Genomic DNA, 24,378 nt, shown 5'->3' with positions numbered 1-24,378 from the left:
AGAGACAAAATTCATGTATAATTGCATCATATATAATCATATATATTTATATATAATTATATATCATCTTTTTTCCCGGGTAGTTTCTTCAAGTAATATCTTATTTTCTAACGAAATGCTAAAATTTTATATAAATCATATTTTAGTAATTTAACGAAAAGTGACAAAATAAATAAAATCATAATTTTTATATTTTAAATGTGGTTAACATTTTTTTCTCTTCGTTTGTATTACTTAGCGAGTAGCATATAACAAAAAAATTTCAAGCTTAAATGTGAATTTCTATCGATATGGTAAATATATTTATATTTATAAATAACTCAATAAGATTGATAGGAAGAAGAATAAAAATTGTAATCAAAATTGTTATGTTTCTACAAAGATAAAATTTTAAAATCTATTAATAATACGATCTTTTTTTAAAAAAGGCGAAAATAATATGTACTTGTTATTATTTTTCTATTTTTGTTTAATTATTAATGTCAAATGTATAAATAAATGTCTTCTTAATAACATTTATTTGAATTTTACGATATTAGAAATGCATTTCATATTTTTCTTCATTGTTTTCCATCTTTCCCGAAAGGCAAATTATAAGTGCGTTCCAACATTTGAATAATTTTCGAGGCTGTAAGATTTTTGTTAAATCCAGATTGTGATTTTAAATGTGGCATTACGGATTCTCTTTCCAATATGACTCCGGGGGTGGAATAGTTGATTTAGAAGTGAAAAGGAATGGGTACAGGTAACCGCGAATAAAGATGCCGACTAAGGAGACAATGAGCCACATCGTGGGCAAGTTTTATTTTATTTCCGAGAAGATAAGACCCAAAGATATTAACCGGCGGAGCGACTTAGACTTGGACAAGACGACGTTTCCACCTCACTGTGGGTTTTCATTCTCGAGGAAAACTGCTCTGCATTTCAAATCCGAGGAAAGCCAGGCTGCTTCTTGTCGCAGATGGTCGATTTAGCTGAGCGACGGTGGGAGAAAAGAGGACGCTCGGACAAACGGTAGTTGAGGAAATGTCTTTACTTTGACTTTGCCATATTATAGAATATATTCTATTGCTTAGGTGCCTAATTATTATGTAGCTGTGATTTCTATCGAAAAAGCTAGACATAAATATATAAATAACATATGTCATACTTTAGATATATAAAAAAAGATACTTTATGTTAAATAAACTTAATTGAGACATTGTAATAATTTTAACGTTATAATCAATTTTGTCAATCAAAAGTCTGTGTCAAAAGTCGTTTATTTTGAGACTGATACAAGTACTTCAATGTCAAAAATGTCAATTTGAAATAGATACGTCGCGTTAATCACATCAAATATTACTACTTTGAAGCAAAATGGTTAAATGTTAAATTCAATTATGCGCATGAAGATCAATATCATTGCTCTTTCCGTGCAGCTGATCTCTCATTTCAAAAATGACACGAGGCATTGACAATGGAAAGGCGATGTTACGCGCGAAAAATAGCACGCTCGAGAATTAACCGACGACAACACGATTCCGGATTTAGTCGGGAATGCTTGGAACTCTTCTGCATTTCAAATTGAAAGGCTAGGCGGAAGAATTGTCTAGTGGAAAATGGGAAAAAGGTCGGACGCGATATCGAGCTAAACGGGGTGACGTGAGAAAGCGAGGGTGGCTGCGAGAGAGGGAAAATAGGAATTTTTCTCGAGGCATCAAAGTCACCGCCAAGGTGTTACGAATTTGATCTATCGGCAATGACGTGTTAGGCGGCGAAGAAAAATTGGATTTTAATCGAAGTCGAAGGAATGCACGTGGGATAAGAGAATTGTAATACCATCTCTCTCATTATCTCTTTTTAATCTATAATCTTCTTATAATTATCGGATCTCCTCTAATTATTTGACAGTTAAATCATCCTTTGATCAGCCTCCATAATGTAATCGCGCGTGCATGAAAAATAAATGCTCGTGTTGAATATTACACAAATATGATTTCTCTGTTAACAATACCGGATAATGAAATCAATTAAATTTCACAAAGGACAATAATGGTCATAAGCGGCTAATATTAATTCGTGGAATCATTGCATTTGGTTCATATAATAATAAGTGGCTTATATAATATTGAAGAAATCATTGACAAGTAATTCTGTACTAATTAAACATACGGAACATTTTAGTATTTTAGCAAAAAATATTAATGTTAATAAAGAAAAAAACAATCTAATTAACTTCTTGTGTTTTCGATGCTGCAACAAGACTTTTCAATAAAAATTCATAATACAATTTTCCAATTTTTAAGATTAAAGACACAAGAGTTAAATTATCAACTTTGAATCCTAAGAGAGAAAACTAATTCATTATAGTCTCGTTCATGAACTGATAACACTCATTGTGATTGATTTTCTTGCAAGCTAGGTAAATTGTCACTGAACGCTATGTGTCTATATGGATAGGCCATGTAAGTAATGCGAGCGATGCCGAAATCATTACCAAGTCAAATATTGAACTTGGCTAATTTGTTATCGGCGAGAAAGTAGAACGACGTGTAGAAATCTCCTTTGCCGGCAAATTTGCCCTAGTTACCGAAGTTATAACGTTGTTAAACGCTCCTGGTCGACTTATGAGAGCTAGCCCCCGTTGAAGAAAATGTATAGATCATTCTCGAACGGATTCTCGTGCATGAAAATAGACGTTTGGAATAATAAAGGGTTTTTTCGGAAGTGCTTTGGAATGAAGTTTAAACGATCACGCTTGAGATACTGCAGTCGAATATTAAATCGGATACGAACTACGGTCTATAATGGTTTAGAAGAAAATTTGTTAAATCATTAAGCAAGAGTTTGGAGCACTTTTTCGATTTTGGTTGCCGCTTTTGTCCTTTACAACGCAAAGCATGTTCTCACGAGATTATTTTACAAGTTTACGATCGCTTACATATTTATATGAAAAAATTTTTTAATGTATTAAAGAAAACTGTGAAGAGTTTCATTAAAAAGTTTCATTACACTCTTGCATACCTTTGCTAAAATAATCCATTGTGATTTGCATATTCAAATCATGAGTTTGTATCATGAGTATCATAAGTTTCTTCCGTGAAATGACAGACCTCGTAACATAAAATATACATTATGACCAAGATGTACTGTTCTTTATCTATAGATTCTGTGATCAATTTAAAATCAATCTTTCGATATTTAATTTAAATTAATTGAATATTTAATTATTTCATTAATATTTAAATATTTGATATAAATTTACCAAAATCATTGAATTTCTGTAATAAAGGTATATAAATATATAAAAACATTAGTAACCAGAAATTGAAACTGCATGGGAAGAATTTCGATTATTTTTGCTAATAAGTTACCGAAGTCTTATGCATTAATATAAGTTTCCTATTCGCCTACATATCTCTCGTAACACTACGCCAACATTGCAAACTTTTATTAGAAGTCATGTACTCTAAAGTTAATTTAATAGTATAAGTTTAGTTGCTTCTTCTGACAGATATCCTCTACGTTCATCTCACTGCCCTGTCGGTTATGCCGAGACAGACACATCCCCGAAGTAATAACGCATCCGTGTATCCGTGCATTTTCCGCGGCGCGAAGCGGAACGATTTGCTCGCGGATAATGAGAACCTTTGTGCATCTTTAACAGTCATTCGGAGACCGGACACCTTGCAGAGAATCTCGGCTACGACAGTCACGAAACTACCGTTCGTTCAAAGGACGCAAGAACAGAGAGCAGAGGTCCTCGAAACTGTCTCGAGACAGCGACCGACTACACCCGCCTAGCACTTATCGTTGTGTAACTGTTTGCCCAACCACGAAGACAAGACCATTTACCATAACGAGGAAAACGCCGGCGGAACCTAGCACCGGCGAAAGCTCGCAACAATGGTCGCCCGTTTATCCTCCCCTTTACCCTCCAATCTTCCACTATACCTTATACCCCCTGTGTACTCCCTTCATATCAGCTTACAATCTGCCTTTTATCGGTTTTGAATCTTATTTCCGTTAATACAACGAAAGATTCAGAATAGAATAATATTAGTTTAGATTCTAACCAATCACTGTTGTGCGATTTTATTTTATTTTTGGTAGACGTATCAAGCTATCGAATATACACGCTTTAAAGTTAGGTAACTATTTTAATAGATCTAAGTGGAAAACATCCTTAAATCATGGTCAGAGCATTTGTGTCAACGGCGTTCTACGTGCTAGGTGTTCCTCGTCGTTTCCTCCGCTTCTACGACTTTTCGTCCATTAAGTCGTCTCTCGAGGAAGTCGTTACCACGAGGAAGGTGTAAGAGTAATGGCGCTGACCTTTTGTAAAATATGACGTAGTACATGTAACGCGATGACGCAAGTGTACATGCATTTTCTGTTTAGTGTGTGATCTAGGATTAGCACTTTAATTCAATTAATGAATGGTTAAAAGATATATTAGATGGCTTACGAGGATGTAAAAAAGTAGAGAAAAGAGGAAAATCTTTAACACCCAAGTGAAAATCAAGAGGCCTTTAGATAAATTCGCGTGTCCCATTTTAGATGCATAAATATTTTGGGCACGTACACCATCATATTACAGCAACGTGGAAATAGAGACACAAGCTCCTTTATTGCGGTCTTCGCGGAAACGTCAATAATCTCAGGAACTTCTTAAGCAGCTTGAACGTTCTTTCGGTAACCATAGCGCTTTATATGCCGATAATCGATTGACGAAGCAAGAATTTCGCCGAGTTTTATACCGCAAAAAAGACACGCCGCTCAAGTATCTCAACGCAAATCAACGATCGTCTTTGATAAAAATCATCGGAGCGTTTTGATTCAGATGATGTTGAATATACTCTGGAAAACTTTTCGATTTAAATTTCTTTTCAATGCCTTCGACGCGTTTAATATTTGCTTCATTGCATGTTCTTTTGGAATTTCTTATTTAAGTAAAAATATCAAATTTATGATTCTAAAGTCAAGAATCATAGCATTCATTTCAACGTTTTTGTTGATAATATTTTGTTGATAATCGGTATACGATTTTCAATGACAATTTATGCATACGATATTCTCATTATAAACAAGATGTGATTTGGACATTCTACACACAACGCAGCATAACAAAATGTTTTAAATTCACATTTATATCAATAAATACAATGAAAGAACCTGTAAATAAATAATACGGTAAATTAACGATATAGCATACTGATTCATTTAACATTATTCGTAAAAAATATAGGAGATTTAAAAGTGTAATTACTTTCTAAATTTATGTTAAAGAATGTAATAATTAGCTTCATATAGTTATAGTGCATTATATAGTCCTTAGAATTTTAATATATCCTTTACATTTTTAACACATTGAATTTCTTCTCATTATATGTGATTTTGTAGAATATTGCAAATATTCAGCATACACGAGGCAATGTATACGCGAAGCAATCGATACACGCTCTCTGACCAATTTGCACAAGCAGCAAGGCGGCCTCGGTTCGGCGTAATGAGGGAATTGTTTTCCGAAGGTGGCGCGCGCCTCTTAGCGCAAAATTGCTCCGCTTCCTTCGTCGGCGACTCGGTGGAAGGAATGGAGGAATCGAAGGAGAGAGGGTCGACGCAAGGAGACTTCCGCGGGATGCAATTTATCCTGTCGCATTAGATTCAAAATAATTGATCCCCCGGGCGGATGGAGAATAGCGAGTCATTACTTCAGAGTGATAGCACCCCCATCGTAGTGCAGGCCCGAGGAAAATAAAAACTCGGAAATCACCTGCTCCCGATGAAAAATTTGACAGCCGAGAGAAGGAACGAGCTAAGGAGATGGGGAGAGTGCCGCGGGTGCGGTATGAGGCAAGGTAAGGATAGCACCTCCGTAGAATGGGCTTTCCGCAGCTGCAACAGTCCGGAATTCGCTCGGAAACACATCGTTTGACTTCTCGCGCAGCTGACTGCACGAGACTTTCTTTGTTATTGCCTGTCACCTCGCCCGCAAGAACTACGCGGTTATTCTAGTTCGAAGAATGCTCTATCAACGTGTTTCACAGTTAAAAATACCATTTTCAATTAATATTTGCTATATCCTAAACATTATGCCATATAAAACGCGAATGCTTAAAGTATTCGAGTATATCACTGACAATTTTATTTCCAAAACAGCACTGTGTAATGTCAGTGTCCTTCTATATAAAACAGCATGCATAATTTTCAAGACATACTTACAAGGAAAGGGTCCGAAATGTCCTCCTCCGAAACTATAAGAAATAGAAAAAAAATGTTTAAACAAAAGTTAAATGGTTTGAAGAGTACTTTAAAACAATCACAAAAATGTTTAGTGGTGGGGGTATTTGCAAAAATAGAAAAAATTTTTGTTACTGTTTTAAAGTACTCTTCGAACCATTTAACTTTTGTTTAGAAAATTTTTTTTATCTCTTATAGTTTTGAAAATATTTGTTCCGAAAGAGAAAACCCCATTTTTTCAAAGGGGTGTTTCACCCCTTAAACATACATTATTTTCATCTAGAACACATATTTAAAGCTCATAAAAATCGGCGGAGAACACTTCGGACTCTTTCCTTGTTAAGTTGTTCAAATTTTGGAATAATAATTTTCTAGTTTCATGCATTTTATACTTGCAATCGTTAAATTGTGCATTTAATCATTGCTATTGCGAGTTGGACTTACGTATATCGAGTGAATGGACATCCGTGACCGGTCCAAACAGTATCAGCAACGTACAGAACCTAGCGATTATCGATAAATAATCGGTCTTCATGTTCTCCGTTGAGTGATGACTTCATCAGAGCATTCGACAAATAGCTGTAAACATAATTATAAAATATTCGTATTAAGGCGTGTATATTTCTTTTGATCTTTAATACTTGCTTAGCTAACACTTGTCGTTGCATAGCAACATTTGTCAAAACTAGTTTTCCAAAAGAGAGAGAGAGAGAGAGAGAGAGAAAGAGAAAGGAAGGGAAGGAGGAAGGGAGAGAACTCTAGTTTGATTTCGCCAATTTCCGGAATCAATATTTAAAGCGGAGAAGACGGACTTGGCTCCTCGCGCAAGGACGTGCTACGGAAGTCCACGTGATATTGCCTGCCTTCCAATTTGCTGCCATTGTTTTCGATCCGGATAAAACCTTCGATCGCTATACGGTCACGTTTCTGCACGAAGCACCCGGGAGATTTTAAAGCTGCCTCTCGAAATATTTTCCGTCCCAGCGCCTGAGGTGGAGGGTCAAGTAAAAAGGGACTTAATCGACTTAAGAGTAAAACTACACGCGTCTACGTATTCCTTTTTCTTGGCACAATCCTGGACGACCAGTCAGCCCTCGGTGGTTTCCGCGGTACGTGCGTCGCCTAGAGAAAACATAGAGAGACCTACTCGAAATCGAGTCCCCGCTCAATTAGCCCAACCTTGCGTCCGCGTGTCCTTCTCGATGGAGGACGGAAAGAAAGCGTGATAAGAGGGAATAAAAAAAAATGAACTTATTATGTTTTGAGAGAAAATGTTAGGGATACTAAAGAATAAGTCTGTATATTATCAAAATAATTTAGTTGCTAAAAATTTTTTTTAGCTAACTAGAAAGCAATATTTAAAAAAAAATAAAAACAGAAATATCACTTTTGCGTTCATTCAACTTTGAGAAAATTTAATAAGCGTTTGCTAATGATGTTAAGGATCACATTAAATTAGGTATTCCATGTCAGATGTAAGGAATTTCAGAGAAATAGATTCTATTATATTAGATCTATTATCTTATTCTATTATATATATTAGATATTCTATAATCTTCTTAGAAAAGATCTCTGACGTATCTGTCGTTAGAGGAAAATAGGGAACATACATTTTTAAAATTCATGCAGGTATTCCAAGGTGGCCCGATCCGTCGCGAGAATAAGGAGAGTAACGTATTGCTAGGAGCTAGACAAAGAGTAATTAACTGCACGAAGAGTAATTGATCGCAGATAGAAGGTTCGAAACTAAGTTGCTAGACACTATCCAGCTTCCACGGCACTGTCTGCATTTATATCGTAGCTGGGCCGTGAATGTCCACGCGAAAGGCATTTCGCATCAATCGACATTAATTAATTGCTTTCGCTCGGGAGCGACGTTACGCTGTCACGCGATTTAATATCTCTCGCGGGATAACTCAACTGGCAATTTATCCATAATAAATACCTCGAATTTTTTGGTCTAGCGAACCGACATCGGGAGACGCGACACGACCCGATTCACACACGACACAGGCGGAGACAGTGTGTTCCAGTTAGTTACCGTCATTCACCATCCGAATCTGTGTACGTCGACTTTTCTACATATCGATGCTACATTTAACGAGCGGAAATGAATAAAAACTCGAATGACGTTAGCTCTAGAGGAAGAATAAAAGTTAATCCCAGAATGAAAACAGATACAGTGTTATGTGTAGGAAATTTCTGTGGCTAAAATCGATCCGCTTATACTGGAGTTGATGTAGTCACGAAGAGGATTTTGTTTGCGAGTGTGTAGACAAACGTGTACAAATCGCGGATGTAATCGCAACTCGTTGTATTTACGTATTTACAGATATTTAATTATGTATTTCACTATTAGAGAAGCGGATATTAATGATAACACGCGAGATGAAGAATCGACGAGGTAATAAATATTAATATATGACAATTTTGCGCCATATTTTCCCACGAAAATTGTCATGACGGTTACGTTATCAAAAATAGCATTTTGATAATTATTGCGTTTCTGCATTTCGTTAAATTATAATACCAGCGGACTGTGTAACGCAAAATTTGAATCTGTATAATTTTCTGGAATTTGATTCACAATAGCATTCTGTTAACCTTTCTCTCGCAAAACATCCTTTGTTTATGGATAATTTGCAATACTTGTAGCAAATACGATTAAATTCGTTTCGCACGGTTCAATACCGCCGTAAGCGAAGATTTTGCCGCTTGTGTATAATTTCGCGACCGATTTATCGCGTTTTGATAGATTGTAAACGCAATGTGACGCCACGGTTATAGCTGTGCACCTATGTGTTTCTTGGCGTACCAGGGACATGTAGCATTGCTATCGACATAGCGTTAATTAGTGCACACTTGCGACCTGATGTTACCGAAATACCATTAACGACCCTCGCACGGAGTGCGCGCGACGCGCTATCGCCTGTTTAGATCGCGTTTTCTGCTTGCCGCAAATAATTAGCAAACGGCTGGCCCTATAACTGTACGCCGCTATAGCGATTTGGACATTGAAGGCGCAAATTAGGATGGCGTCTAACTGGACGCGTTTGCCGATAATTTAATTGATTATTGACGTATGCGTACACATACACACGTGTGCAACCATATCGATCTGTCGTAGAGAGATGCTATTTGCTCTCTTACGCTCTAAGACGTATTGCGAAGCAGCTGCTTTGTTAGAGAATTTCGATCAAAGCCGCATATGCACGCATCTGTCAATAGCAGAGGCCTGATAATTAAATCGGTGCCAATTTATATATGTAATGAGTCGCACAGCGTGCCGGACTAATAAACATATATCTCTCGAAAATCGTGATCTCGTATATTAATATATCGTGGAAGCGCCGCTAATTACTTCATAACGGTTGAAATTTACGTTCAATGCGGAAATAATTGTTATCATTATTTTGAAAGAATATTGAGCGGATATACTTAATAAAATGTGAGAGAATATTTATTATACATCCTAGAAATATATCAAGAAGGTATAGAAATAAAACTCTCTGTCCTTATTTCCTGATTGTGAGAGTTTCAGGCTTGCTCATACCATCTATTAAAGTATTTAAAAACTTAATGAGCGAAGTGATATTCGCATCACTTCTGTACGCATAATGTAGCTGTAATGTTATGTTCAGCCGTATATTATTACGTTTAGTTTATTGCGGCATAATTAGCCGCATAATGATCGTCTAATCTACACATAGGCAATTAGCAACCTAATGCTAATTTACGTTTCGACGTGATACCATAACTGCATTTATACCCGCGAGTGATTAGCCAATTTTAAATTAGCCCCGCTTGATGTTTGCTAATACGCACCTCATTCCTATTGGTTGTACACCATTATACGCGTCTACATGTATAATATATACGTTCAAAGGGATCTCTGGCAGCGGCAATATCGATCGTGTCATATGACGGCTGTGCCTCGTTATCTTGCACGTGATATGTCGATACCTTGTGATACACTTAATTGAAGACATTTTGGCTCATTAGCTATGCTGGTTGGACGTCCCGGATATCATGATTAAACATTGCCATGCCATCCATTGCGACGAATCATTACACGCGATACCTCGGTAAATGCCAGATTGCTTATAGTGAAAGAAAGAGAAAGGGGGAGGGAGGCAGGGAGAGGGGGATAGGTGCACCATCTATCTCCTTTTTATAGATAATTAATTTATAATAATAATAATAATATATGATTACTGGTTTTAATTATATCTTCGTCGTTTATTCTTTATTAGAGAGATAATTAGATTACTTAAACATCTCTTTCCTCTTTCAGATAATTTTCTATCAAATTTCTTAGCATTATATAGAATATAGAAGATGCTAATTAGTCAAAGATTTAAGGCTGTGTTATAAAATTGTTGAACTGATGTCGCAGCAAAACAGTTTAGTCGTTAGAAAATGACAAGGAGAGCCTCGTAAAATTTTTCAAGACTCAGAAGTACTTTCCAAGGACTTTCCCGTAATGACAAGAACTCTAGGAGGACAAGAATTTCTTCCTGCTGTCGTTGCAAAATACATTCGAGATTTTATGGTCCTCGATAGCTGGAGTCAGTGAAACTTGCGGATCGTACGAATGTTCGAAAATTCCGAAAGACGATTTGAAGTGAACGTTTTAAACATTTAGGAATATCAATTTGCGTATAGTTGATCACGACTATATTAATTATTGTTAAATGTACCGTTAGCTAAATTACATATGTAATTACATATTCATGGACGTTTAAATACTTTTCTATATATTATTTCTGGTATAAATATATAATATAATATAATCCGGCATAAGCCCCCTGGATTAAATAATCATTCATTGATAAATGATAAACGCTTCTGACGAGAAAGTTCAGTAAAACATGATACTAAGTCATCGTTATATAACTCGGTTGCCTACAAAATAACGAATCGCTTGTCTTAATACTGATATGAGTTTGTGCGGTAGAAAATTGTAGCGAGGATAAATTACTTAACTTTAGTTAGCCACACCAGCGCTACCTAAGGTTACCATAATTCCCATAAGAACCCCATTTAGACTTTCAGTGCTCGTTTATTCTAATGCTGCGGTATACGGAAGCCCCCCCCCCCCTCTGTCGTCCATGCAATGTCTCGATGTACACTTACGATCTTCAGCTTATTGTGCTTTCGCGCAATAAGCTAAGAAATTCCGCTTTGCAAATTTGGGCGGACAAAAATCGAAAATCTTAAATGCATTGATAAAATTATGTAAAAATCGAATAAATTTCCTAATCATCATAAATTTTTCAGTTAGAGAAAATTAGAGACAGTTAAAGATAGTTAATCGCGTTTGTTTGAAATCTATTTTTATCTCTCCGCGCGAATAAAAATAAGCAGCGTAAAAGGATATCACTCGGAGTACCCATAGTTTTGTGAAAGCTATCAGTTGTGTAAAGAAACTCTTGACGCTAGCTTCCGTAAAAGGATACTCGAATGGACTCGATCGGGAGAATAACGGAAGGTGTTTCTCGCGTGTGGAAATGGCAAGCTGGCGTACGTGCCGTGTTGCGGAGGAAATCGTAAGAATATTTTCTCCCGATATTATCGAAAGCGCGCACCATCCACCGCGCGGAATCGCGCGATCGGAACGATCGCGGAGGTGCGCAATACCCACATGTATCTCTGCATATATTGGAGGGAAACGAGTTGAATCTCGTGGTTGTCCGCAATATAAGACGCAGTCCCAAAGGAGGCTTCGTCCTGAATGGCCGGACGGAACAGCCGCCTACCTCGGTGGACCTATCGCTGACTATTATCGCATACCCTGCGGTTTTAAGCTATCGCGGCGTGTAAGAGTGCCAAGAGAACTTTTGGCCCTCCCTGATGATATTGCCCACCTAACTCTTCGCCATATATACTATATGTATATCCGAGACCACCCCGACATCGCAGGATCTTCTATCCACCGTGCCACCGTGTCGTACGGCCTTCCATCGTCTACGGTCTCGGCCGAGATAACGCCAGGCCTGTTTGTACAAGGCGTTAAGCATTTACCAATGTATGGGGCGCGGACGTATTCCAAAGACTAGCACGATGTAATATTTCACACAGCTCACCACGCTCACGGTTTAACCCTGGACTACATCCGGCTAAGACACACACACTCCAAGGCCAGTTTCGGAGATTCTGTGTATTCGCGCGCAAGATTAATCTTCGCATATCTCAGCACAAGTTAATACACGATACTAAAGTATTTAATAAGTACTCTCTAAATTTTTTCGAGTGAAATATCACTCTAATCGAGTGGAAATTCACTTGAGCAAAGAGTGAAAATGGAACATATCTTATCGAGTGAATATTGACTCGGTTTGTCGAGTGATTAGATCACTCGCGCGCTCGAGCGAAATTTGACTCGTGTATTTGAGTGAGAACTTGCACTCGATCAGAGTGCCTTCTTCAGGTGTCTGATTTTGCTGTTCGCTCGTTCTTAGAGTAAAGTTTTACTTAAAAGGCGAACATGTTTCCTAAGGCTCACCACATAGCATTTCTACCTGTTATTTTAGAACGTTGGTTAGGTTAATTTGCTAAGGCCCGGTTGTTCCAACCTATTGGTAAACTAATTAATAGTTAGTTTAAGGAAAAACGAATCGGGAAGCCGCGAGTTGCGGTCGCGCGCGATGAGGAGGCTCTTCGTCGGTATCAGGACGCGATGCACGACGATCCCGTCCACGGGGAGGCCCGTGAGGCCGTCGCGGCTACGATCTGCGCCCGCGGAATCACCACCGTGCGAGCATGACCGCGACGTCGATGACGAGCCTGACGGTGAAGCACCCGGGTATACGAGGGTGAGAACCCGGGCACCTCGGGCCTGTGGAAGGCCGTCAAGGTCTTTTAGCAGCACTACGCGGAGAACTTCGTGCAGGCGATACTGGACGCCCTGGGCGATCAGCTGACCGGCTGCACCCTCGTCGTCGGCGGCGACGGATGGTTTTACGGGAGGCATTAGCAAATTAACCTAATCAACGTTCTAAAATAACAGGTAGAAATGCCGTGTGGTGAGGTTATATCAACCTTAGGAAACATGTTCGTCTTTTAACACGATATTCACAAAATCCACGCACTAATATCCACAATTCTTCGAAATCTTTAGGTAGACGAACACAAATATACACGTAAGCCCGACACTGTAACACGTCACGTCTCTTGCGCGGGCTACTCAACTGACAATGAGTCACGTTCAAGTAAATTTTCACTCGATCCGAGCTGTTCGGAACCAGAGTGCCACAATTCACTCCAATACTTCGAGAGAATAATTAAGGATATTTTCACTCGTGTAGTTCGAGTCACAGATTTCACTCGCTTCGAGCGAAAATGAGTGTAAAGTCACTCTGTGAAGAGTTGATAGTGCATTCACTCAAGCCAAGAGTCAAATTTTCACTCGAAAAAATTTAGAGAGTACCTAATAAGATATTCCGGGAAATGGTTGCATCTATCGATTTATTGCAAAATGTCCATCTTATGTGATAAATTTTTTCGAGTAAATTTCAGATTCAACAACGTTAAACCATGTAAAACAGCTTTGAAAAAAATTGTCTGGCTGGACATTTATCGAGACTCATATTGCACAATAGTCTTCATTAGTCTGAGTGCTTCGTTATTTCATGTGATGTCGATAGCGTATTGGCACAATAGATGATCTGAATAACATCGATTTAATGCAAACCAGCTTTTTCAGAAAAAGATACGATTATCCGCAAATGTTTGCAATATCATTGCAGTAACTTGTTTTTCGAACGTCATAGATCTATCGTAAAGTAACGTGGCTAAAAAAATTTCGAACAAATACTCGTTCTTTTTGCAATTATATATTACTGATTGCGTGTAGCTTCGAATCCACGTGTCACGATATCGGTGTCCTTTCGGCTTCGCGTATCTATTTTCTGCTGCATGACACAAGCTCCGCGCTCGTTGTATATCGCGATCACATGCTGTACGATATTGTTAAACGATATGTCCGATATGTATCTTCCGGCGGCGAGACATCGCTTATATGGAACAAAGCTATCTGTCTGTCAAGCCCATTTATTTTGTCTCGCGTACAATCGGGGGGAAAAACGTTTTCTTATTTCAATGTTATATTCCTCGGAAGATTTTCAACAGGAGGAAAACACAAATGTACGTATACGCACGGCCGCGGCGTTCTACGTTACTTTTGCGGTGTTCGTTTAGCTGGCGCCAGGTATTACGTTCCGAAAGAATAATGGTGTACAAGCTCCAGCGATTTTTGCAATATTCGACGCTGTATATTCCTTGGCGTAATGCATATTTATATCGCGGTATGAATCACACGGTTTACATCGAGCACTTTTCCACGATTCGCATTAACTCTCTTACATCCCTTTTTGGCATAGCCGTGCCACTCACGCATGCAAATTTTGCATGCGAACTCACGCGGCAGTCGGAATGTTAAGGCTATTTTAAGCGATTTATTGTCGGCCACGAAATTTTTGATAGACTGTTCCATGTAATGTATCGCGTAACACACAGTAAGAGGAGCATTTGCATTTTCTAAATTGTTGTAAAAAATAAATTCAGCTTCGTAAATAAATACCGCGTCAAATATATACGGCAGACTAACACATGCACACAGAATTGCAAATATAAGTAGTTATCAAAAATTCAAAATTTTAGTTACGTATGTAGAATTTGGTTACGTATGTAGTATCGCGCTCTCTATAACTTATACACATAATTAAAATATCCAATTTTTTACAGTTTATATTTACAACTTTGTTAGAGTCTGCTTTATTTTTATAATATTACAATCTCATCGTACCGATATCGGTTAAAAATAACCAACATTTTACGTAAGAAAATATAGAACAGTCATATTTTCATGATAAATGTCAGTTAATTAATAATTGCAAAACTAAATAAAGATACCATTGATGTCATTGCGATTATTATTAATAATGCGTATTAAATTGTTGTTTAGAAATGCGATTTAATAGTATATAAGAAAATCTCAGAAATCTATACAATGTAACATATACTGGAATACGTATTGCATTACGATATCTACCGCCAAACAATTCTTTTCGATAATATCATTTATATCAACATCGATTTGTATCGGTGCCGTTTAAAAATTTGACAATTTCGATGTGAATTACATCGTATAATGTTGCGTCGATGCGATATCAGTCCGTCCCTTGCCGGTGGTTGCACCAATATATTGCGAATCAAGTTTTATGCTTCAGTGAACTGACGAGGGGTGATCGTCATTTTCTGGTAGATTAATAACGGATGAGAAGCGAGACGTCCTGCATGCACGTCGCGTACGGTCCTTTGCATCGACACGGCAAACCCGACGACGTCGGAGTATTATCGCGTACCGTTGATGCATCCCCGCATGCCCGGTGTTGAAAAGTATCGATAAACGATATCCTCGATAAGTTCCGTTGTTTCCGCTTCAACTATTGTAGCGCAAGGTGCAGCATGCGTTATTATCCGGCGCAGCGGCGAGCGGTGAGCGACGGACGGCGGGCGGCGGGGCGCGCTTGTCCGAATACGATCGGATTTTCCTCCGGGAAAAAAAGATATCATATTCCCAGCAGAATTGGACCGCCGCGTCGCCTTCGCCGCCGTCGTCGTCTCTCGCCGCGCTGCCATGCGTCCGCCAATGCGCAATGAATCATCCGCCGCGTGGCCATATAGGTACATTGCGCGCCATCGGGTAATTAATTATTCTGCAGAAAGAGTGCGAACGGTAATCCCGGTGTGCTTATAAATATTTCAGCGGAGAAGTTTGTGCATGCCGGTTTGTACGCCCGCGCGTCGAATCCCCCGGAACATTGCATTATCGTATATTGCACGTACCATTCGAGCGTTATCTGCGTAAAGCGGAAGCGCGCGAATAAAATGACTTTCTGCAAAGGAAGGCATAATGGACGCGGAACTTCATCGTGAATTCAATGCGCGAAATTTATTTAATTCGATTTCCGCGTACGCGCCCGCGGACACGAACGAAATTGCGGGCGCGGGGCGCATCTGCCCCGTTCAGATATTCAAGACGCCTTTCGCGTCATCGCGCTACATATTTTTCGGACGCGCCCGACGCGCGATCGAATTGTGCGACGCTATAGTCGCGCTACGATTTCATGAAGAAACTTCGCGAGAGAACGAACGTGACAACATAATTAAATTAGAGAAATCGTGTCACGCGCGAAAGGAATTCTCGCGTATGCCCGTTATTACGACACGTACACGCGCGTTTATTGTTGCGCGAGCCACTGAACTAACACGCGTCCCAAATGGCTAGTGTATCGTTAAACGATACCCTCGATGCGTCAGTCTGCTCTCGTTCCGTACTTGGAGCAACTCGCGCGTACCTATATAGGTTAACATATAATAAGCCGTCTGACAATACGTCATGGAATGCTTCTTGCCATTCTCGTCGTCAGTCGTGTCCTTATATCGCCAACTGAAATCGTCCTCGATTCGCGGCATTCACCCTGACATGGCCCTTAAACGTGGCTCGTACCGCCGCGCACATACAACGGCGTTTCTGCATTAAGCCGCGGTTACGAGAACTTTTTAATTGCTCGAGTTTCCGCGATTCTCTCTCAAGAGCTCGTAAAAGATTTAATATTACAGTTTAATCGACGCGTCGGCGCATCGAAACTTTTCGCGGCGCATTCGCGCGGACGAAAACGAAATCGCGAGGATGGCATCGCCGTGGCATTGTCGTCGTCGCCGCTCGCACATCACGTCTACGATACGTTCAATGCTTTCTCGCGCCGGTAACGTCGCTGCCACCAGCAGCAGAAACGACGGCATCGTTACATTGTTCAGTTAACCTCGCGTCATTTCAAGGGATACAATTTTCCTCCTCCTGTACGAAGTATGTCATTGCGATAAGAGCGCGTAATACGTTCCTCCACCACCACCACCCCACCACCACCACCACCACCACCACCACCACCACCACCACCACACCACCATCGTCAGCGTCGTCGTCCGCGTCTGTACATCGTACGTTGTTCTTCCGCGATGTCGGATATACGCCATCCCTTTATGGACCACAAAGCGCGGCTCACGTTCTCGGCGAGATCTTGTTTTCTTGCTGGTGGGCACCGCCGTGACTGTCAACGAATTTTCCGCGGCCGGAAGGTATCTAATAAATCTCTGACGGAGACGAGAGTTCCTCGTCACGGACGAGTCTGCCATGCGGAAGGAGCTTTTGGGGATTTTGCGGCGACAATATTACTTTAAAACCATCGGGCGCGGGGATCTCATCTGAGATGGCTACGTGTTGCTAATGAAAACTGCTTGTTTAATTAGCGCGTTTAAAGCAAAATGTTTTTTGCAGCCAAACGCACGTCGAAATAACCGCGTCTACTTTCGAGAGAATCGCCAAGAGAAGAACAGCAATTATGGAAATTAAAAGACATAAACGAATGTGATAATATAAATATGATAATATAAATTAAAATACGTGTAAATCAAATCAATTCAGCGCGTACGACGTAAATTGTCGACTAAAAATATATATATGCAACAGTTGGTTTCTTTATCATGGAATAATTAATTGTTTTACATTGATACGTCAGTCAGGTGTGTGCGAAAGCTTAATTTCAGAAACGTCTCGTTATTTTAATAAAACGTAAATATAGTTTATTTATTAAAGTCAGGAATATCAGAAAACATTTTTATCTCGCGTACTTAACTTCTTTCTTTAACCCTTTTACGTTTTCACTCTCTTTTGCTCTCTTTCACACATGATACCTATCTATTCGCCTGATGTTTAATATTACATCTTAAGAACATCAAAATATATTGTTAACGTTACGGGATTATCTACACGTCCACACGTTTTCCCTCGCGTATTATTTTCTTTAACCTTCGCCTTCTTTCACGTATAAAATATTCATCCTTTCCGATGGTTAATAAATTATTAAAGCCACGCGATAATCTTCTCACACCGTTAGACGAAAGAATGAGACGGTGCCTGTTTGTGTATGCGTGTACTACCTTTTCCAGCAGAAGGCAGAATCGAACGGCGGCGGCTTATCAGCGACGCCGATACGTCTGACCGCCGCCGCCGCGCCGCGCCGTATCCGACCGGCGCGTAGTCGGAAGCGGCGTGCATATGTTATCGTTCGGCCACTCGTGTACCAGCGGCACCTCTGACCGTTCGATCCCGAGTTATGATAAAGTGCGAGAAACGCGCGCGACACGTTTCGCCCACCTTGCCCGTTGCGTTTTGTCCACTTTGCTCCCCGTCGCACCCCTGACCCGCCGTGCTTTATCGCAATCGTCGGCGACCCTGGTCGTGTTAGAGCCGATCATTAAGAGATACCGGCTGCGCGTGAAAGCAAGTTATGAATTTGCGAAAGAGAACCATCAGGACCGCCAGTAGATATATATTGCCAGATTAGTAATATCACATTGCCCTCTCGAGCAACGAAAGGCAACGCGCTATCACAAATCTAGTTTTCATTTTTGTTGAATATATATATCACAAAGAGATTTATATATCAATTATTAAAAGGATATTATCTATAATTACTATCGCTATAATAGGTGCTTGGGGAGTGCGTGAAAAATATGAATCGTTGCCAGCAGCCTGCGTAATCGAGAGATATTCGTGCGTATAATACATATGAGAAACAAAATTTAAAAAATGACGCGGGATATTCCGTGCGTTGCGTTTCGTGTCATTGCGCTGTTAGACGGCAGTGCTGCCGGAAGCAACCTGTAATTTACTACAGTTACATTTAATCATTAATGTGGCGTATACGCTGAAGATGTACGAATCGGATAACACAATAACGTCGATGTGCATAAATAGTTGTAGCGAAGTTATAATATGTCACATCACTCTCGTAAACGATATCGACTGCGCAATTTACCTTTATCTTATACAAAGCGTTTGCACACCAAAATAATATTCAAAGAACTATTCTGCAAACTTGTTTAGTTGCAATGGCATGGTTTAAAAGAAGGGACAATATTCATCGTCTTGACAAATTTTCTTCCTTATATCGTACATATATGTGCACACATACATGTGTAAATAACGTTTAAATGTTTAATTAATTAATGTCGCTAAGAAACAATTATGAGCACCGCCTTAAGATCGTCATTAAGAGAAAAACTCACCATCGTAAAGAAAAGAAGAAAACTTGAAGAAAGGAATCTTACACACTACGTAAATTATTCATATACTACAGCAATTTATGCATACATTCTCTCCCAACATTATCAGATAATAGCAGTACTTTCCTTTGCGGCCAAGTCAAGTGTGAGCAAACGTCTTTTCACCGACAATGAGACGCTCTTGAAAGCTATTTCGTACCTCGTAACATCAATGAACGTCGTTGTATCTTGGCGCATCGTTAGCGTCTAACGTTGTCGAAAGTGGCGCATAAGTTATCATCCAAACAAGACGTTCGACCAGCTGTACTTTGCCCCGAACGAGCGAATTTTCCTCGGTACGAGCGACCATTACGATAAGATATGAAAAATGTGCTTGGTACGTTTGGCCACCATCTCGTTGCGCTCTCTTTTACGCCTGTTTAACTTAAATGATAGTTCTTCGCTCCTCTCGTAGGTTCTCGCGCTTTGTAAAAACATTGTTCTTTGTCTCCTTGCATTCAAGATGCTTTTTTCCATCGCGAAAAATTATCGTTCCTCTTTTCTGCACATCGACCAAACAAATGCACGCGCTGTAAACGCGAAGCCCGAGGATCGCCACTTAGCTTTCTCCCTCGTTTTCAAAATTATGATTCCGATAGGACGCGTTTAGAATATTATGTTTTGGTCTCGAAATCTTTGCCATGAGAATGATGATTAATTTGTATGTTGCATGATTATATGGCATCTCGAAATAATTTCGCTGTTGCTTTACACGCCAACCGAGATTTTCAATTTATTATTTTAATAGATTACCCCAGAGATCCTTATGAAAGAGAAGGCGAAATATTCAATCTATGAAAAATCGTTTTGTTTGACCCGCTTTGGTTTCTTTCCCGTTTTCCTCTTAAATTCGTATCGTGTTCTACGATATCATGTAACGAAGTAATCGATAAAAATGACGTTGACATCATTTCTTCGAATTTCTATCTTCATTTAAATTGATATCTTCAGAATCCTAACAAATATATTCTTTTATAATTGTTTGAACTATTAATATGGAATCTAGTATTAACAGTATAGAGAATATCTTCTCTATATCTTATATCCATTATAGTAAGTAGAATTACTATAATAAAAGTATGTGCACATACATATCGTATGAAGAAATTGAATCCTTAATTTTTCTTAAGCCACCGCGTCTCCGACTTCTTTAGATTTAGGTCGAAGTGTATGGATTTCATGCTTTAATCGTTATAATTAGCGCTTTACATCTCCTGCTACCGTTTAGAACGCCGTTTTGCCGCGGTTATGACGCGGTTACGAAACGCCTGCGCTATCATCGGAGAATTTCAGTGGCAGGTTGATTAGATGCAGGATCTAAGCTCGGAAATGAGGAAGAAGATTACGGTAAACGACGGCAGTGGTATTAATTGAGGTATAAGGAATTAACACGAATAATGTTGCCGGGATAAAATTGAGTACGGTCTAAGCATGAACGTGCTTCCTAACGCGTCTTGCGAGAGATAATTTGGGGTTGATTAAAGTTGACGTTGTACCACTTTTGCTCGCGCATCTCTACTTCATACGATGGTGCACGTGAATTTTTAAAAGGGCAAGAGTTTCTATTCGTTTTTCTTTTAAATTTCACGTTAATAAATTTACCACTTACGTTTTTCCCCTGGTCAACTGCTCTTACCTACTTTTATCCAATCTTTTTCCGAAGCTTTCATTTCATCGCTATCTGTCCGTGCTGGCAAATATTTATTTCTTCAAACCGTTCATAAGTCAACACATTAACGCGGGCGCATTGTGCGCACGTCTCACGTAGCGAGATTTTCACAAAAACGGCGACCATTTCCGCGCGATTTTTCTTTATAGAAGGTTGGATGTGTGTGTGTGTGTGTGTGTGTGTGTGTGGGCGAGAAAGAATTAAGTTCCACTGGGGTGTTTGAAGTATTCTCACGCCGAAACGAATAAACTCGTTGCAACTCTACAAAAAAGTGAGGAGCGTGAAATACGCTCGTTGTTATTTTTATCTATAAAACTGTTGCCGCGTGCTCAAGAGAGCCGCGCCGCGCGCCGGCGCCGCGCCGTGAGTAGATATGAGAATAAAACGCGCAATGCGAGTAAGACGAAGTAAGGAAATTCTAACCGACTATATTTTTACGATCTTTCAAATTGCTGTTGATCGCCGTAAACAATTGGCGTTAGAAATCGCGTTAAATTCAAGTTACAAAAAGCACTGTAACGTTTTGTCTCGTTGTATTACTTTCGTCCCACATCGCCGAGGTCCCATCTTTCTTTATTGAATTCTTTTTGAAAATAGGTCGGGCGGACGGAGAGGTATCTGTTCCAATTTAACGGCACCGGGAACAAAAACAGCATACCACTTTCCGGTGTATCTCCTTTTTCTTCCGCCTGTGTCCATTTCGTCACTTGGAGCATGCAATATGTTCGCACGGGACATACATATACGTGTAAGTGCATTTCCACTTTGAAAAAAGCGCGACGCAGGTGGCAGGGCGTGCTATACGACGGGGTAACAGGGGGAGGGAGGGAATAGGGAGAACGTAACACAAAAAAAGAGGGATAAAGAAACGGGAACGCGATTCCCCGCAATGTATTTCAGTCAGAAGCGGCTTTTGAAATTCTGACGCTTCGTCAGTTCTCTTTGGATGCATTCGCAGGAGTGGCATTATCGTCGCTGTAGTTACGAGTACATCGCGCACGCTTTTTTTCCCCCGAGTTGCAGCTGCAGTTTCGGCTTCTGACATTTCATCGTAGCAAGTGGGCATCGCGTATATGGATCTAGCTCTTTTTTAAGGACCACTCGGTGCTAAAAGTCCAATATTCCTCTTTCTCTTTCTCCGTTTTCCTTTTCTCTCTCTCTCTCTCTCTTTCTATATCGTTTTATTTCTCTGTTCTCTGATGCTTTTTCCTCTCCATCAACGTTACTCACATTTCCACATTCTACCTTCAAGAACTTTTCGTTGAAACTCTCGTGGTTGCACAGACGCACTTAGCAGTTATGGATATCGTGATTTTAAATATTATATTTCAAAAGCTTCCTCAACTATTTTCTAGAAATTTAGACTGTTTTTTGCTATGTTCTGTGCGAATTCCAGCGAATTCTGTATATAAGGGTCTAAGCGAGACTGTGCAAGAGAACGTATAATTTAGTTTTTCGTTTCGAAATAAGACAATCAACGGTCACGTATTAAGTCCGAACAATTCGACGTGTGTGACTAAAAAATTATAATCATATGAAACCGAACGGAATATTCATCTAACTAATCGTAAAAAAGCATCCTGTTATTACATCGAATAATGATAAATGTCCCGAGCTCTTTCGCAAAATGAGCGACTATTTGGCAAATGCTTCTGTGACTACGCGTCGTTCTCTTTTTCTGCCTTCACAGATGAGTTGCACGGAAAAGGTAGAAGAGAGAAATGCATATCGAATGGGGGATGCATAATCATCGACAACTATGACGACAACGACGACGACGACGACGACGGTGACGACGACGATGAGGACGAATACAGCGACGGCGGTAGGGAGTGACGAGCCACGTCGATTGAACATTGTTTACATTCGATCGAGCAAATCGGTTCGGCGCCGCTTCTTGTTTCTCGGTTCCACGCGTGAACGCGTAAGTGCGGGTGCTCACATCGTTACATTATATCCACCACGTAGAGGAACATGAACGAAAGAGGGATGGAGCGATCGACGCTTGCACGGTCAACGTTCTCCGCGTTGATCGGCGCAGCAGTGGCAGTAGCGGAGAGGAAACTCCGCTTTGCCGAGCGCTAAGGGACAGCAAAGCGTGAGCATAACCGAGAATGTTGCGACTCCGATATAGTTACCTAATAAATTCCATTTAAACTCGAATTTAAATCGCTTGCCGTTACGGAAAATCACTTAAAGGCAATTAAGTAATTAAAGAAATATCGTAAATCGCATTGCTTTTATGATTAAAATACAAATTTGCGATATATATTCAATATTACTCACAAATTAAGGTCACTTTTAAAGGTTTGCCTAATCTTTACGGCAAATAAGATATCTTCAACAGAGTTACAAAAAAAGGACCGAACATTTATATTCTTTTGATATGTACAAGATTGAATTTGATAATATACGAAAAAGTGGGAATATAGTAAGTTAGCATGGTTGAATGAATATTTCGCTATGTGCCGCTCTATTAATTCCGTATCTTGAGAGGCGAAGAGCGCAGCTGCGACCGCGATACTCTGTAACACTATCAATTCTGTGGCGTGGGAGGTTGAAATGTTTACGTACGATCGGACTGCCATTTGTTACACGATAAAGTATCAGCCACAACCCCAAACTGCGAGGAAACTTCGGTAAGCGGTCGAAGGACCACTAAATATTCCCGCTGAAAATCGACCGATATTTTCTACGTTCAGTCATATCGTTGCGGCATGCTCGACGATTAATACGGATGAACAAACTTACGAAATTAGTAAATAAACAAGATACGGTGAAAAATGTGTCGCAACGAATAAAAATACGCATAGTATTTTTTCACTTTAGAAGATATTTGAGAAAAAGGTTTGAATTGTTAAAGACGTAAAAACTGGACGAAACATTTGTATGTTAATACGAAGTGTTTAAGCTCAACGTGTTTCACTATGTTGTAATAAGTGTAAATAATTTGTTCTGGCGTAATGAAATCTTTTAATGCCGGTGTTTTGCTTGCGTGATGGCATTTTATATATATATGTACATATGTGTTTTCCTTAGAAAGGAAAAGTCGTTTATCTGCCACGTATGTCAAATCCAGCGTATAGCACTAAAGTAGGTGCTTGAATGTTAATGTCGTTTATCACGTTTTTATGATGCGCTGTTATGGCGTTTCAGATGATTAGTTTTATCGTTGATACATGGCGTATACCAGGAAATAAATTTCCCAACTCTACAAAGTAGGAATGGATATTTTTTTGTCTTAAGAACGACACGCAGCGCTTTATGCTATTTACGTCATTTACGAAATTGTTTGAGAGTAAAATATCGTAGTT

General features: G+C 39.6%; 1 protein-coding gene across 4 annotated transcripts in view; it reads right to left on the bottom strand.

Moving 5' to 3' along the window:
• LOC139773765 (discoidin domain-containing receptor 2) overlaps positions 1-24,378 on the bottom strand; it is a 113,513-nt gene that overhangs the window by 33,024 nt on the left and 56,111 nt on the right. For 3 of the 4 annotated variants that reach the window (XM_071708473.1, XM_071708472.1, XM_071708474.1), the window contains exon 2: positions 6,670-6,804. In XM_071708473.1, the coding sequence (XP_071564574.1) occupies positions 6,670-6,760 (91 nt within the window). In that variant the 5' untranslated portion in view covers positions 6,761-6,804. Of the gene's footprint in view, positions 1-6,207; positions 6,237-6,669; positions 6,805-24,378 lie in introns of those variants that run through there. The other variant, XM_071708475.1, reaches the window with a different exon arrangement.

This window comes from Temnothorax nylanderi, unplaced genomic scaffold, assembly GCF_030848795.1.
Source record: "Temnothorax nylanderi isolate EJ_2023f unplaced genomic scaffold, tnyl_v1.0 TNYL_tig0068_pilon, whole genome shotgun sequence".
Lineage (NCBI taxonomy): Eukaryota > Metazoa > Arthropoda > Insecta > Hymenoptera > Formicidae > Temnothorax > Temnothorax nylanderi.
The sequence above is the reverse complement of the archived record's forward strand: the minus strand, read 5'-3'. Positions and strand labels throughout refer to the sequence as shown.